The sequence below is a fragment of the Saimiri boliviensis genome, chromosome 14 (assembly GCF_048565385.1).
Source record: "Saimiri boliviensis isolate mSaiBol1 chromosome 14, mSaiBol1.pri, whole genome shotgun sequence".
In the NCBI taxonomy this organism is placed as follows: Eukaryota; Metazoa; Chordata; class Mammalia; order Primates; family Cebidae; genus Saimiri; species Saimiri boliviensis.
Window position 1 is genome coordinate 14,624,019 of NC_133462.1, and position 18,033 is coordinate 14,642,051.

Consider the following 18,033-nt stretch of genomic DNA (forward strand, 5'->3'; position numbering starts at 1 on the left):
GGTATCCACAGTGCTGCCTACCGCACACAAACACACACTCACAGGAGGTGACAAAAATCTGTGTTTGGGACACCTGGTTGATAGTGACAGAGGGAGAACAGTGAACTTACAGCTACGGAGACTGGGACTCATGGGGCTGCAAGGTGATGGAGCTGTCACATGACATGTGTGTGACCTCATGTGGAACGTGCAGATCCAGGTAGAATAAAACACGGCAGCCTGGCCTGGGAATGCTGCGGTCCACACTTCCCTCCACGTCCACCAGCGGGCGGAAGAGTTCCTCCTGGCTTGGAGCCTCCCTGGGGGATGCTGACTTCTCCCAGGGCCCACAACCCAGCATGGTCCACCCGCACCAGGGTCACCTTGGCTCACATCCTCCCACATCCTCCTCGCCCTCTGAGATCCACACAGGGACTCTGTCAGCTCCTCCCTACAGCCTGGCGGCCGCTCCCTCTACAAACAGCTCCTTCCCCCATATTCCTTCCTTCTTGGGTCTCAGCCAATAGGATATCTCCCAGGACAGCGCTGGTGCACGTGAAGCCACCCTGGGCACGTTCCCTTCATGAACTCCTTCCATCCTCATCAACTCTTTCTGTCACTGCTCTCTAAATGCCCACCCACGCTCCATCCGTCCTGTTCTCTGGGGCATCCCAGGCCAAGCCTAGCAATGACACAGAACAGCGGCTGCCTGGGGGCCCACACAGTCCCTGGGAATCAGCCAGACACCCTGTGACCTGCCCACTGCACCCCAGGAGGCTCAGTGCGTGTGACGGTCACACACGGGCACCATCTGGGATGTGGCTGCCTACCCCCGGCTGTCCCTGGTGAAGTCAGGAGGGAAAACAGACCTCTCCTGTGTACATGGGGGAAAACAGGGGGTACTAGTTCTCTTTGCTCCCTGAAACAACCCATCCCCACTCTCCCTCTCAGGTGTCAGCAATGTCCCTCCAGACAGACTCCCTGGCCACTGCCTTTTCTTCTTCTAGAGAGCAGCTTGGCCAGGTCAAAACCCTCAGAACAGACCCCTGAGCATGTCAGCACATGGAGGGCTGAGCCCATCATGGCCACGCAGTCAGGATGAATCTCTCCAGTTCTGAGCCCCTGCTCTGTCCCAGGCTTCCCCCGCCGAGTGTTAACGAGCCATGTCCAGCAGGATTCCTCGGTAACTCCCAGCTTCCTGCTGAGACCTCGATCATGTTGGGGTCACCACCAGCTGCAGAGGTCTGTCCTGCAGACCTGACTCAGCAACAGATGAGTAAATGCACTCTCACACCCATTACAGTGATTCCAGTGGGCTAGGGATGGTCATCGGCGGCTTTCAGAGGCAACTGCAGCCAACTGACCAACACTCCCTCTCCATCCTCACATTTATTCAGGATACATTTCAGAACAGAGGTTCTAAGTCAACACGCTTCTGGATAATTAACATGGTTAAGAGTGGTTTCACGAACAATAACCGCTTTAGGTCCTGGGACCCAGAGTAAACACTATTAATGGATAATTCCCCTTTGACCTCCACTGAGACGGTCATCCTGCAGAAAGGTTACATGATCAAAGAAATCAGAGTAGAGACAAAGGGATGTGGGGTAAACAGACTTAGCTGGGAAACTTGATTGCTCTTTTACCCTGTGACTTAAAAGTCTAACATCATGAACTGGCTGCCTTCAGCCTGTTCCAGCAAAGCCTTTAGGCCTTCCAAAAGGTATGAGACTATATTCTAACTTTACCTAATATTTCCCTAATATTTGGCCAGCCACCCCGAGTCAACCCCAACATCCTGTGGCACCACCACAGGAAAGGTGTGGGGACCACGGGACAATCAGCTGGGCAGAGAAGAGAGGACACCCAAGATGGTCAGGAAGAACATGAAAAACCCTGAACCCCAGCTCAGCTGTCAGACCCCAGGGAGCAAGAGAATGACTGAGAACTGTCCCTGTGACCATGGGACTCAGCCTCCACTGGGCAACCAGCACAGCCCTCTCCTTCCAAGAGGCATGAGAGATTTACCGTGCATACCTCCAGGGAAGACAGTTTCCTCTGGGACACCCAGGTCCTGAATATCCATCCTTGGAAGGTGCAGCCAAGTTAGAGGCAATCAGAGAAAGGAAAGGGCCCTCTCACCAGCCAACACTCAGCTCACCCACAGCACAGTCGGGCGTCCCTGTGACAGGGACCTGGTGCAGCCCCGGGCCCCTGCACTGAAGGGAAGAGCCAGATAGGGATGAGAGATGGCAAAGGGTGTGAATGTGCATCCCGACCCAGACCATGGGGACAGCAGGAGGCTGAGGCTCAGGACTGTGCTTGCCCAACCTATAGGCTATTTGTGTGACTATATGTGTCTCTGTGTGTCTCTTTCGTGTGTATGTGTCTGTGTTTCTGCACAGTCTGTGAAGAGGTGGCTGAGAGAATCACTGCTGAAGGAGGCAGAGCAGTTCCCAGGGGCCTGAAATACAGACAAAAGGAAAAAGAGAAGGAGGGAAAAGGAGGCAGGACTGAGGGGAGGGGACGAGAGGTGTCCTGGGTACAGACCCCGCCCATGAGCCTGAGAAGTGCTCCTGCCCTGGGAAGAGGCTCCGTGCAGAAGGAGGAAGGACAGCAGAGCTGGCAGCCGTGATCTGAAAGTTTCTGGATCCCAGGCTCATCTCCACAGAGGAGGACACGCAGGCAGCGGAGACCATGCTGGTCCCCTTAGCACCTCCCTGCACACAGCGCATCACCTGGCAGGGGTTCCTGCTCACAGGTGAGGAGTGAGCTTCCTGGGAGAGGACAGGAGGAGGAAGTGCAGTTACGGGCTGGGGTCTCCTGGGGAGGACGGGGCTCTGAAACAGAAAGAAGGCTCTGTTAGAGCCTAGACAGGGGGAAATACACCAGAAAAGGATCGGGGTCAAAACAGGAAAATCTCAGTGAACTGGAATTGGTAAGAGGCAGGAAAATCTCAAGTGTTCCGTTTTCCTGGTTAATTATCACTGGCCACTACATTTTGTAAAATGACAATAACTGTATCAGATGACACTTAAAAACATAAGCAGGGCATGAAACAGAGTCCTGAGCCAAAAACCTCAACAACTGGAAAAGGAAAAAATCACCACCAGGATGTGGAGGGCCCTGGGAATTCTCACATCTACAGGAGTCTGCAGTCTTTCCCGGGTACTAGGGTGCAACCAAGATCACAAAGCATCTGTCCTCATGCAGCTCATGCTCTCATGGGGAGGAAGACAACCATGCAAAGAGATCTAGAATGTGAGGTCAGGTGTTGACAAGAGCCCTGGAGGGAACAGAGCAGGGAAAGGTCAGAAAGGGAAGACCCAGGGTCTCCGGAGGAGGTGTCAAGAAAGAAGGCTTCTAAGGGTGCCCTGATGTGAACCGGATCTGAGGGCAGAGAGGAGGGAGACAGGCAGCCCTTAGGGAAGAGGATTCCAAACAGCAAAAAGGCCAAGGTCAGAAGTGTTGAAGGGATGGGGGTCATGCTGTTGACCTTGACCCAGTAGAACAGTAGGACACACACACACACACACACACACACACACACACACACACACACACATGGTGTATGTGTGTGTCTCTTCAAGACTGAGGATTGAAGAGACCTTCTGAGGACCCAGAGCCCCATCTCTTCACCCCAGTATATCGGTCTCCATATTGACAGATGCTCTCTCTACCTCCTAGCATCACTTTTAAACTTCTGGAACCCACCTACCACTGCCCAAGTCATGATTGAAGCCCAGCCACACGTTGTTTCAGAGGGGACGGATGTTCTTCTACAAGTCCACAATTTGCCCCAGAATTCTATTGGCTACAGTTGGTACAGAGGGAAAGTGATGGACATCCACCATTACCTTACAGCATATTTAATAGACACTCAAATAACTATAACTGGGCCTGCATACAGTGGACGAGAAACAATATTTTCCAATGCTTCCCTGCTGATCCAGAACGTCACCAAGAATGACGCAGGATCCTACACCCTACAAGTCAGCACGCGAGGTGAAAGGAATAAAGGAGTAACTGGACATTTCACCTTATACCGTGAGTGATTACACATGATCCCCGGGTGGTGTCGGGTCGCGGGTGGTCACTCCTACTTTGCACACACAGGATTGTCAGACCTGGACTGTCTGTGTCCCTCTCTGCATTATGTCCCATGTTGGGGTTTGGACATTTAGCACAGGACACACACACGGGAGACAAACTTCAACAGATCGGAATTCCTTTCCTGCATCCAGACCCTGCAGACATTCACTGCAGAGGAAGGACAGTATCATAGGGGGGACTCAGAAGGGGATCAGTCTCAGCCAAGCACCTCATGCCCTCTCCATAAACCTGACCCTGAGGAAGGTCCTGGAGAATGGAGTAGGGCTTGGCCTGAGGGGTCCCCTGGTATACTCTCAGAGAAGCTCAGCCCTAGAAGCCCCAACCCCAGACCTCTATCCCAAAATCCTTACTCCAGATAAAGCTGAGGAGCCTGTGCGAGGGCTGGGTTGTGGCTTCCTGGGCAGGGCTTACTGGGAGCAAGGATTTACCAGCTGCCTGAGGACTGTGGCTCCTGGAGCTGCTCACCAGCCAGGGCTCAGCCCTCAGAGCCTCATCTGGGCAAGGACAGAACCTTCTTCACCTCATACTCAGAGTGGAAAGGACAGAAAGACAAGCTTTGTAGGCCATCTGCCAACTACCTTGGGAGGTTTAGGACACTCCATAGAAAGTCCAGTGTCCCCAGAAGCAGAAACAGAAGACAGAAGATGTACTTGGTAGCAGCTTGTGCACAGGAATCTGACCTAAAGGTGCTCTCTCATGGAGGCAAGTCATAGTAAATGCTGTTTGTGTGAACACCTCCTCTGTGCCAAGCGTTAGGTCAGGTGAGTGATTTAAAGTGTATTTACAGATAGCATGAAAAGCCACAGACTTTGATGGAGAAAAAGCTTATTTGATGGAGAGAAAACGGAGGCACAGGAAGGCACAGTCACCGAACCAGAGTCACACAAACACCAAGGGCATCAGAATCCCATGAGGTCTGTCTGCAGCCACAGGCCCATCCTCTCCACCAGAAGGGAGGGCTTCCTGGGGTCTAAGGACCCCACAGTCATTTACTGGCTCAAATCCTTTCTTCTTAGGCATCCACACCTCAGAGAAGTGAGAGCAAATGGACAGCTGATTAGTTTGTACTCCAGAACTCCGTCGCCTGCCTCAACTGTCAGAGTCAGGGCAAAAACTGTCCAGGCCTCCCCCTTAGATCTTAACTTCCATCACTGAATCTAAAATCCTGTGTTTTCCAAAGTGGTGATGTCACTCTCGTGAGAGGATACAGGAGAGGCCTTTGTTTTCTTTCCCCACTCACGCCCTGCACCAGCACAGGCCCAGCGAGAGACACATACTCAGGAGCTGTCACGTCAAAAAAGGAATTGAACGAAGGAATGAATGATCCGTAACCTCTTTAGAGACTGGATCCTGGACGCAGAATCCTAGGAGGTTCCAGCCACACCTCTTCCTTGTCCTTCAGAGGCTGACGCCTATGTTTCATTCCCCCTCTACCTCTTGCCCCTAAAGCCATCCCACCTCGTGTGACTTTGAAGCTCCTTGGCCACTGGAAGGTTTTCGGGGCTCCCTGGTCCTGGACTGTGGCACTGGGGTCCCTCGGGTCTCTGAGGTCACTGTAGCCCCCTCTGCTCACTGCCATGGGTGTCTCTGGCTCTCTCTGCTCCTGTGTCCCTCATCTTCCTCCCCCTTCATTCTAACTGGCAAGGCGTGTCCTACACAGTTTCCTCCACCTTAGGACTTCTCCAGACATTCCCTCTAACTGGGCTGACGATTCTGTTCCCTTCCCACTCACAGTGTGTCCTGGCACACCTCCCAGGAATTGGGAAAAGCACAAAAATCAGCCAGAGTTGCCACTCCTGCCAGGACATCTCCAGCCCATGTCCCCAGGTCACTAAGAGAATGAGCTTCCACTGTGTCCCCATCCAGGGCTCTTTCCCTGTGTGAGGCCGACCTGTGGAAAAGACCATGGGACAGGGATGGGCAGCACCTCCATCCACTCCTGTAACTGCCAGACAAGTTCTTCTGGCCTCCTGCACAAACAATACCAATTTATAGAGAGAGTGATTTGCCATAAAGAAAGATTTTAATTACTCCACATCTGCCAAACAGGAGGTCAGAGGTTTATTATTTCTCAAATCAGCCTCTCCAGTGGATCAAAAGTTAAAGAGATTTTCAAGGAGTTGGCCAGGCGCAGTGGATGATACCTATATTTCCAGCACTTTGGGAGACTGAGGCAGGTGAATCACAAGGTCAGATTGAGACCATCCTGGCTAACACGGTGAAACCCCGTCTCTACAAAAAAATTAGCAACACATGGTGGCACATGCCTTTAATCCCAGATACTAAGGAGGATGAAGCAGGAGAATCACTTGAATCCGGGAGGTGGAGGTTGCAGTGAGCCAAGATTGTGCCACTGCACTCCAACCTGGGTATGAGAGCGAGACTGTCTCAAAAAAGAAAAAAAAAAAGATTTTCAAGGAGTTTCAGGGACACAGGACTAAAAAATAAGTACTGGTAATTGTTTGGGGATGAAACCATGCAGGTGAGGAAAATGATCTATCTTTGTGGAATCTGCCTTTAGGTGGGTGCCACATGACTGGATGAGCCATTAGTCATGGGTACGGATGACATCAGCTGGTTGCCAGAATGCAAAATCTGAGAAAAATCTCAAAAGACCAATCTGAGGTTCTACAGTAGAGATGTTATCGATAGGAGCAATTTGTCACACATTTTGTAAACTCCAGCCTAAGGACATTGGAACAGTAAGGGATTATACACTGTGCCTACATTTTAGCAGAATTCAGGCTGCTCCAATAATCTTAATCTCATGATCGTTCATTAGCTTTACAAAGGCAGTCTCTGGGCAATAAGGGAATTAGTTTCGTGGAGGAACTATTATCACTCTTGCTTCAAAGTAAAACAATAAACTAAATTCCGCCCGTGGTTAGCCTGGCCTATGCCCAGGAATGAGTGAGGACAGCCAGCCTGAGGCTTGACACCGGATGGAGTCAGCCATCTAGTTTGCTCTCACTGTTGTGACACTCACCAGGGTGTCACAGGCTGGACAAGCCTGCAGTCCCCAAACCCCATGGGCTCACTTCACCCATGTCACTTGTGATTCCGTCCTCAACCTGCTGTGGAGCTCACATTCTCCAGTCACTTCCTAGAGGCTTCTGGTTTCCTGTCAGGCATATAACAAGCTGGAGATTTGTCATTCGGTTCTAACAGCAAGTAAAACGCTGACAAACTCAAAAATCAACAACTCTTCAAAATCCCTCAGAGATGTGAGGTCTCGGTGACAACTAACCCACATATTGGACAGAGTGACAGGCAAAGACAGATCAGCAACCTCATCTGAGCAGAAACCCAGGCGCAGAATCCCCAGTGGGAACCAGTGCTGGGGACAGAGAACCTGACCTGTAACCGGTGAGTTGCCAAAGAATCAGCGCAGACAAGACCCAGAGGGAAACACTCGAGGGGATGGACCACTTTTGACAACAGGGGCACTTTTTGTGACTCTTAGCTTCTGGAGCTCTACCAGGTTTCTGCAGTGAATATTCACTAAAAATCTCCTCATCCTTTCTGTGTGGGGAGGGTAAAGGAACAACTTGAAGATATGCCAGTGAATTCTATTCTACTTAATAAGACCTGCCTTTAAGAGAAACTGTTTTACCACAGCCTGATCAGCTAGGGTTTTGTCAGAACCTAAATGTCCTGGAGGAGAGAAAATATCCAACTCTAAATTCTTCTAGCCATTATGTTTCACCTAAAATGAGGAAAAACCTGAGGCTTCAGGTTTTTGTGTCCTGGGCTGTCAAGGTCACAAGTGCCCCTTGTAACGTTCACAGCCCAGGGACACTTGTGACATTCACAGCCCAGGACACAGACCTGATCCATGACCACAGAACCCTTCCCTCTCCACACTCACCACCACATCACTGAATGCCTGCTCTCTCAAGTCCCTTTATCCAGTACATCATGTGTGTGTGTGTGTGTGTGTGTATATATATATATATATATATATATATATATGCAATTTGAAAGACAGAGCAAGGATCAGAACAAAACATAGATATTACAGATGTGTTGAAATTATCATACTGGGAATTTTTTTTCTTTTTTTTTTTTTTGAGATGGAGTTTTTGCTCTTGTTACACAGGCTGGAGTGCAGTGGCACGATCTTGGCTCACTGCAACCTCTCCCTCCCAGGTTCAAGTGATTCTCCTGCCTCCGCCTTCTGAGTAGCTGGGATTACTAGGCTCGTGCCACCATGGCCGGCTAATTTTGTATTTTTAGTAGAGATGCGTTTCTCCATGTTGGTCAAGTTGGTCTCAAACTCCCAACCTCAGGTGATCTGCCTGCCTTGGCCTCCGAAAGGGCTGGGATTACAGATGTGAGCCACTGCACCCAGCCCACACTAAGAATTTAAAAGAAATGTGATTAAGGGTTATGATTTAAGAAGTAGACACCATGCAGGAACAGATGAATGATGTAAGCAGAGAGATGAATATATTGTAAGAAAGAATCAACAGAAATCCTAGAGATGAAAAATACTGTTAGAGAAATGAAGAATGCCTTTGATGGGCTTATTGATAGACTGGACACAGCTGAGGAAAGAATCCCTAGCTGGAGGATGTGTCAATAGAAACGTTCAAAACAAACAGGAAAGTTCAAAAAGGGTGGAAGAAAAGGCAGAACAAAATATTCAACTACATGTTTAATATTTTGTATTTAAGATAGCAATTTTTAAATTTTATTGTTGTGGGTCAACTACAAAGTCTGTAACACAAATGTAAAGGGAATACTGGTGGTTTGGGGGACAAGTTGGAGGTGGCCAGGTGGGTGCCATCTGATGGTTTTACTGTCTGTTCCACATACACCTGTTTCCTCATGATGATGCCATTTTAATACGTTGGGGTTCTTCATGTGGAAAGACACACGAGCCACTGGCATCTCACTTAGACTCTTCCTAATTAACATGAACTGAAACTCTAGTTGTGTTTCCTGAGGTTAAGAGAAAATGAAGAAAGCATTTCACATACCTGTTTTGGGCTCCTCCCCATTTTTCCTAACTCTGTACAGAAATAAGAAGGAGGGAGCTCTTTCTGTATTTACTAACCTAACACACATCACTTCTCTTAATTTGGCATCATTCTTCCCTTTATGGAATTGACACACCTAAGACTCTCTCACCAGTTCTGTCCTTTTACTGACTCTGTACTTAGGGAGTGGCTCATTTTAACTCACCTTCTGCTTCTTCCTTTGAGCAAAGTGTGATCCTGCTGGAATTCACAACACACCTAAACCTTATTTTGGTATCAAGAGAAATACTACTGCCAGCAATTGATCTTAGATGTTTGGACCACCAATAAAAATTTCCACTTATGAAAACATTTTCCTGTTGCCACCAAATATTTTTTGTTACTAGACTCAGAACATAACATGAGGTCTGAACTCCTGATAACTTTTTGCAGTATTACAAATTGAGCATCCAAAATCTAAAAATCCAAAATCTGAAATGCCCCAAAATCCAACACTTCTGACCACTTCTGCAGTGCGAAAAAGAAGTGCTCACTGGGGCGTTTTGGATTTAAACTTTTTCAGATTTTGGATGTTAAACCAGTAAGTACACTGCAAATATTCCAAAATCAAACCAAGTTAGAAATCCAAAACACTTCTGGTTTTAGGCTTTCTGCATAAGGAATGCTTTATTCGTATCAACTACAGGCATGAAGCTGTACAGCAGATCTCTAGAACCGCCTCGTCCTGCATAACTGAAACTGCACACCCATTGAAAAATGCCCTATTCCCCTGACCCCAGCTCCTGGCAACTACCATTCTATGCTCTGACTCACTCTGGGATCCACTGATATGAGGTCCATAGAGTAGTCAAAATCATGGAATCACAGAGTAGAATGTCTAATGAGACAAAGTATCTGCAAGATTTCTTCCCAAATTTTGGTCTTATGTCCATCAGACACATATGATCCATGAAGTCCAGCTTTCCGGCAGTTTATGCTCCCTCTTCCCACCAGTCAGGTCTGCATTTGCAGACATCCACATGTATTTCTAGAAAGATCCACATGGTCCTCACCTTCGCTCTACAAGGAGAAAGAGAACATCATAGACCCACAACAGGGAACATGGTCTTGCTCCAAAGCTACTAGCTCTTGCCTGTCCCCTTCACTCTTTCTAGATCATTCCTTGGACTCTGCTCTATCTTTAGAGTCACTGGCTCAAGTCAGTCACTATGAAACCCCTGGGGAAACTGTCCCACCTTGTGCCTCCACTGCCTGATGGCTAAACTGACCTCCCAGCTTGCCCCTGGCCACCCCTGTGTTACTTCTGCTGAAGTACCCAGTCCCAGGTCAGGCTGCCCAGTACCCACAGGGTACCCAAAGGACAATGGTAAGTTCCATCATCACCCATCTCTAGGATGTCCTTGGAAAGAGAAGCTGCAGAGAAAACATACCAGGGAAGGGGGGAAGTAAAACTGAAACTGAAAAGATTCCAGCAGCTGCATGTTCCAGGTGAGGACCAAAAGGAGGGCCAGGCAGGCAGCTGGAGAGGGAGGGGCTCAGAGACGTACCAGGAGCTGTGACTCTTGGTCCTGTGTCTTTCCATGACCCAACAGACCTGCTCTATTCACGCTTGAGAAACTCTGTACTTCTCCCACATAAAGCAGGCAGCCTCACTATCTCTGAGCCCTCAGATTGCCATGCATCTGTCTTGTAAAACACACACACACCCACCATGGGCTTTTAAGGACTTCCGTAGGCTGAGAGGTGGGAGATGCCAACTCTCACTGAAAAATGCCTTTGGAGGAATCAAAGGTGCCACACAGGGTAATCTTCTTTCTGTTATCTGCACAGTGGAGATTCCCAAGCCCTCCATTGCCAGCAGCAACTCAAACCCCAGGAAGACTGACACTGTGACCTTAACCTGTGAACCTGAGATTCAGAACGCAAGCTACCTGTGGTGGATTAATGGTCAGAGCCATCCAATCACTAGCACGTGGGAGCTGTCAAATAACAACAGAACCCTCATTCTATTGAGTGTCACGGAGAATGATGCAGGATCCTATGAATGTGAAGTGAGGAACCCAGTGAGGGCCCGCCGCAGTGATCCAGTCACCCTGAATGTCCTTCGTGAGTATCTACTGTTCTACTGTGGGCCCAGGTTTCCATCCCAGATACACATGGCCAGTGGCCAGGCCTCTCAGGTCCAAGTACAGAGACCTTTACCCCTGGACATCGAAGCTGGCCATGATTTTCTGACCTGGGCAAACCAGAGTAGGCCTAGCCTCAATCAATAATAGGAAGAAAGGGGCTGCTCCTGTCACGGGAGGCTCAGGGTCCGCAGCTTGTGATGAAAGAAACAGGTGAGTGTCTCAGGCTCCACATCAGTGAACACAGCAAAGGTCTGCCTGGGACTTTCGTGTTGTGACTGGTTCACATGGTCACTGTGGCCCTTCTACAGATCAGGAGCTTCCTCCACCCCCTGACAATATCACCTGTGGCTTTATTCTCTTTGCTCCAGATGGCCTGGATGCCCCTAACGTTTCTTCTTCATGCAACTATCACCATTCAGGGGAAATCCCCAAGGTCTCCTGCCTCACAGACTCTCACCCACAGGAAGAGCATTTTTGGCTGATTGATGGGAAGTTCCAGCAATCAGCACAAGTGTTCTTTATTCCCCAAATCACTAAAACATATAGATGGTCTATAACTGTGTCATCCATAACTCAGACACTGGCAGAACAAATCTCATAATCAAGAGGATCATAGTCCCTGGTAAGTGGATCCCTAGAGCACTGGCAGTGTTTCCCAGTGAGGTCTATCTGGATATCAGGAAAGAGCCACCTGCCCTCTGCAAAGGGAGAGGGAACATCAAAAACCCATGACAGGGAATGTTTCTACTCCAAAGCCACCAGTTTTTGTCTGTCCACTTCACTCTTTCTAGATGATTCTTTAGACTATACACTAACAATGAACAATTTGAAAGGAAATTAAGAGAAGAATTTCAATTGACATTAACATCAAAAAGAATTAAAATATTTTGGAACAACTTGCATTGTTCAAATGCAAGTTGTCAATGTCAGAGCATTCTCCTCTGAAAACTACAAAATGTCAAAGCATTCTCCTCTGAAAACTACAAAACATTGCTGAAAGAAATTAAAGATGACATCAGTAAATGGAAAGACATTTCATTTGCATGGACTTGAAGACTCAATATTGTTAGGAAGACAGGAGTACCCAAAGTGAGCTGCATCTTCAACACAACCCTTACCAGAATCCCAGTAACATTTTTTGCAGAAGTAGAAAAATCTGTCCTAAATCTGACCTGACAGGTCTTATTAATGACTGCCACAACAAAGACACTGAGGCAAAGAAGCAACCGTGGTAAGGTGGAAAGTTCTGATGACACAGAAAATAACCATCACCCTTCTCACATCTCAAAACATTCAAAAATATATGAGTGCAGCATGGCCAGTATGGAATTCACCAAAGACTAATCACCAAGCTAGAAACGTGGTGAGGAAAAAAAGAAGGCAGGAATACATCTGACTTGTCACCTCCCACTTTTGCCTACTAATCTGATGCTGAAAAGAAATGCTCACTGGAGCATTTTGGAATTTGAATCTCTCAGATTTGGGACACTAAATCAGTAACTATATTGCAAATATTTCAGAATCACAAAAATGTCAGAAATACAAAACCCTTTTCATCCTCAGTCTTATGCATAAGAAATGCTCAATCTGTGTGAACTATGGGCATCAAGCTGTACAGCAGACCTCTAGAACCTCCCCATCTCCCGTAACTGAAACTGCACACCCACCAATAATTCCCTCTTCTCCCCACTACCAGCTCCTGGCAACCAGCAGTCTCTCCTCTGATTCACTCTGGAATCCACTTATATGAGGTCCCTAGAGTAGTCAAACCCACAGAATCAGAGACTAGAATGTCCAACGAAAGAAAATATTTGCAAAGCTTCCTCCCAAATTTCTGTCTCCTATCCATCAAACACACACGGTCCGTGAGGACCAGATTCCCAGCAGTTCATGCTCCCCATTTCCACCAGTCAGCCTTGCGTTTGCAAATGTCCACGTGTACTGCTAGAAAGATTTCCATGGTTCTCACCTGCCCTCTGCAGAAGGAGAGGAAACTTCAAGAACCCAGGACAGGGAACATGGTTCTGCTCCAAAGCCACCAGCTCTTGCCTGTCCCCTTCACTCTTTCCAGGTCATTCCTTGGACTCTGCTCTATCTTTAGAGGTCACTGGCTCAAGTCAGTCACTATGATACATCTGGGGAAAACTGCCCCACCTTGTGCCTCCACTGCCTGATGGCTGAACTGACCTTCGGGCTTGACTCTGGTCTTCCCTGGGTTATTTCTGCTGAAACATCCAGTCCTAGGCCAGGTTACTCAGTACCTTCAGGGTTTCAGGACAATGGGAAGCCCCATTATTACTCATCTCTAGAATGTTCTTGGAAAGGGAAGCTACAAAGAAAACACATCTAAGGGGGCAAAGTAGGATGGAATTTGGAACAGACCAAATTGCACATTCCAGGTAAGAAACCCAAGGTGGGCCAGCCAGTCAGCTGATTAGGGAAGGACTGGGAGGGGCACCGGGGGCTGTGACTCCCACTCACATGTCTGTTCATCACCCAACACTGCTGCTCAATTCACACCTGAGCAAGCCTGTCCCTCCCTAAGACAGAGCAGGTGGCCTCACAGTCTTGGAACCCTTAGATCATAGTACATCTGCCTTGTGACACACATACCAGTCACTGGCTTTCAAGGACTTGGGTGGGCTGAGAGGTGAGAGATGTGACTGTGACTAAAAGATGCCTGTGGAGGAATCAAAGATGCCACATGGGGCAATCTTCTCTCTGTTATCTCCACAGCGGAGCTGCCCAAAGTCTCCATCGCAGGCAACAAATTCAATGCCATGGAACATAAGGATGATGTAACCTTAACCTGTGAACTTAAAACTGAAAACTCTACCTACCAGTGGTGGAGAAATGGTCAGAGCCTCCCGTTCAGTCCCAGGGTACGGCTGTCTCATGATTACAGGACCCTCACTCTACACAGTGTCACAAGAAATGACACAGGATCCTATGAATGTGAAAGGCAAACCTCACTGGGTCCCCTCCGCAGTGACCCAGTCACCCTAAATGTCCGCTGTGAGTATCTTTTGTTCCTCTGTGGGCCAGGACACCAGCTAAAATCCAAATAGCCAGAAGCCAGGACTCTCAGGTCTCTCTCAGGTTCAAGTATGACACCTTTACTTCTGGACACCCGAGCTGGCCATGACTTCTTACTCTGGGAAACTGGGTGGGCACAGTCTTGACCAAGAATATAGGGGGACGGATGCTCTTGTCATGGGAGACTTGGGGTCCACAGCTTGTGATGGGAGAAACAGGTGAATACTTCAGGCTTCAGCTCAGTGAACACAGAGGGGGTTTGCTGGGACTTCAGGGTATGTCTCGGCTCAGAGGAATACTGTATCCCTTTCATTGACCAGGACCATCCCCTTCCCTCAGAGGACATCACCTGTGGCTTTATTCTCTTTGCTCCAGATGGTCCAGACGTCCCCAGGATTTCTCCTTCAGATACCCTTTACCGTCAAGGAGGAAACCTCCACCTCTCCTGCTTCGCGGATTCTAACCCACCGGCAGATTATCTTTGGATGTTTAATGGGACATTTATCCGACTAGGAAAAGAGGCCTATTTCCCCAAAATCACTACAAGGAATAGCGGGCTCTATACTTGTTTAGCTCATAACTCAGTCACTGGCAAGAGAAGCGTGGCATTGAAGAATATCAAAGTCGTTGGTAAGTGAATCCCAGCATCATTGGCAGTAGGTTTTTAGATGGAGTCTATCTGGCTTTCAGAGAAAGTCAGGAAAACATTTTTATTCCCAGACTCTGTCCTGTAGGCACAGGTAAATCCTAAATTCTCAGCCTGAAACTTCCTAATTTGTCTCTACAGACTCTGTTTTCCTTGGTTTTCTCATTTCTCATGACTGACCTTGTGTCCGGCCTGAGCAATGTAGGGAGGGGGCTTTGTCAGCCCTGAGCCCTACGTGGTGGAAGAGACTTCACAGAGGGACAAGAAGGAGAGTCCTCAAGATCAGTTGCTTCTCGCTGTTGCCAACACATCCCTTTCTGTCACGTCTTTGTTTTCTTTTACCTACTGCATGAGCTTCAAGAAACTTCTGAGGCTTTGAAACAAGCTCATACTTTTCCCCCAAATGAGAGGAGGAAGCCCCTTGGATGAGGGAGGAGCAGCTCAGACTCTGCTCCCTGCTCTGCTCCAGGCTCCTCTGTGACTGGCCCTGCCTGACTGCACCTGGGGTGGAACCCGTGTGTGCGGAGAAACAGCCCTGGTGGCCTGTCCTCAATTTGGCTAAATCGAGATGCCAGTTGAAGTCAAGTGTCCCCTGGGTCAGGCTGCAGGGAAATAAGCAGAGAGGAAGCCTCAGGGGAGACTCCTGAGCTGTGTCCTGGCTCTGACGTCAGTGGCTGTATGAGGCTGTGGGCCCAGCACATGGGACACAGCACAGAGGACGGTGAGTGACATACACTTGCAGACATACAGAGATTCACCCATGGGGACTCTGCGTGGCAGGAAAGAGATACATATATATATATGTATGTGTGTGTATATATATATATATATATATATATATAGAGAGAGAGAGAGAGAGAGAGAGAGAGACTTTATATACATAGTCTATATAAAGTATATAGTATACATTTAAGTATATATAAGTTTATATATATAAGTACATATGTCTGTAAGTCTATATATATATATGTCTATGTAGACATATATATATTATATACAATATATTATATATATATAGTATAAGTACTATACTATAAAGATACAACCACGAAAAGGTGAAATATTCTAACAGTATAGAAAAAAGCAATTATCCTTTCTGAGGTCCCAAAGCCTTCAAAAATATCTGAGTACAGCATGGCCAGTATGGAGTTGACAGAAGACTCATTGCCAATCTAGAAACATAGTGAGAGGAATTTTTAAATACTGAAACTGCAAGAATATAGTTGGCTAATCATCACAACCTTTCCGCAAGAATTATGTATTCCTTGAAGGAACAATTAGAGACTACTTCATGCTGAATGCTGGTTCCTGGGGCATCTGACTGTAAAATAACATCACCTTCATATTTTTCTCCTTTTTTTGTTGAGATGGAGCCTTGCTCTGTTGCCCAGGCTGCAGTGCACTGGTGTGATCTTGGCTCACTGCAACCTCCACCTCCCAGGTTCAAGCTATTCCCCTGACTCAGCCTCCTGAGTAGCTGAGACTACAGGTGTGCACCACCACGCCCAGCTAATTGTTGTGTTTTTAGTAGAGATAGGCTTTCACCATCTTGGCCAGGGCATAACTGAGACATGAGAAACAAATGCAACCACAAAAGGTGAAATATTCTAACGGTATAGAAAAAAGCAATGACCTTGGTCTTGAACTCCTGGCTTCGTGATCCATCTGCCTTGGCCTCTCAAAGTTCTGCGATTACAGGTGTGAGTCACTGTGCCCAGCCTTCTTCTTTTCTTTCCATGGCAGATGCTTCAGAATGAAGTTCTCTTGGCTTCTCAGCTGGGGCCACTGTCGTCATTATGATTGGAGTGCTGGCCAGGGTGGTTCTGATATAGCAGCCCTGGTTTAGTTTCTGTATTTCAGAAAGACTGGCAGATCCGATGGCCTTCCCTCTTGTCCTCTTTCCTACAGGACTGACTGCCATGCTTGCGAGAGGGAAAGAATGTCTTTGCCTCTATCTGGACGGGATCTCCTCCTCCTCCCACTAAACTGTTTCTCACACTGATTCCTGCAGGTCTCTTCCTCCTTGGTGTCCATGCTCTCTGTATCCCCAGTTTCTCTTCGACATACTTATCCCCAGCCTCTTCTCATTTGTTTCCCAGATTCAATACTTTGTAAAACCCTCTTGGTCCTTTTTAAACATCTCTGGCTTGTGTCATTCTCTCCATTTCAATAAAACCTCGACACTTGCTTGAACTACTCACGGACTTCTTGTCTTCAGTCTTTGAAATCTTCCTTGCATATGATTGCCTCATTACATTCCTGAAATCTAGTTAATTCACCTAATCCAGAATCCTCAGAGTTCTACTCTAGCGTATTTGATATGTTCACATTTCTGCTTTTTACGAATCCTTCTCACTTCCTTTACCTTTATTCCCTAGTATAAGTTTTCCATCCTAATGAGAACTGTCTTCCTACACATCCTGGCCCCTCCACCCCACATATACATAGAATTCTTAGTCTCAATGCTATGCCTCAAATCAGGGTGATCTCCCCTCCACCATCTGCCCTTCAGGTTTATTCACACCCTCATCACAAGTAAACTCTGACCTCATGGAGAACAAAGACTCTAGCATTAATGTGAGAACCCGAGATTCAGGACACAACGTATCTGTGATGGAGACTTTTTCCCTGATGACCAATTCATGTGTTTATGAAAGATACAGAAATGAAGAAGGCAAGGTCCCTACCCCAGGAAACATAAAGCCTAAGACAGGAGATAAGACCTGAAAAGAATCATAATACTATAATACAAAGAAATGAGGCCAAGCGCGGTGGCTCACGCCTGAAATCCCAGCACTTTGGGAGGCTGAGGCAGGCAGATCATCTGGTGTCAGGAGATCGAGACCAGCCTGGGCGACATGGTGAAACCCCATATCTACTAAAAATATAAAAATTAGCTGGGTGTGGTGGTGGGTGCATATAATCCCAGCTACTCAGGAGGCTGAGGCAGGAGAATCAGGTGAGCTCAGGAGGCAGAGGTTGCAGTGAACTGAGATCGTGCCACTGCACTCCAGCATGGGCAACAGAGCAAGCAAGACTCCGCTTCAAAAAAAAAAAAAAAAAAAAAGGAGAGAAAGAAAGAAATGAATGCCACAAGAAATCAGAGAATTCTGAAATATAGCTACACATTGGAATCACTGGGAAACAT

The 18,033-nt window shown here is 47.6% G+C and overlaps 1 protein-coding gene and 1 long non-coding RNA gene across 12 annotated transcripts in view; one reads left to right on the plus strand and one right to left on the minus strand.

Annotated features, from left to right (window-relative positions):
• LOC120362736 (uncharacterized) overlaps positions 1-18,033 on the minus strand; it is a 403,841-nt gene that overhangs the window by 183,704 nt on the left and 202,104 nt on the right. The gene's annotated exons all lie outside the window — the stretch shown is intronic.
• LOC141581109 (pregnancy-specific beta-1-glycoprotein 7-like) lies at positions 1,650-16,870 on the plus strand. The gene is made up of 6 exons (XM_074385521.1): positions 1,650-1,702; positions 3,647-4,026; positions 10,905-11,180; positions 13,940-14,218; positions 14,615-14,869; positions 16,794-16,870. The coding sequence occupies exons 1-6, from the start codon at positions 1,650-1,652 to the stop codon at positions 16,868-16,870; spliced, it is 1,320 nt and encodes a 439-aa protein (XP_074241622.1).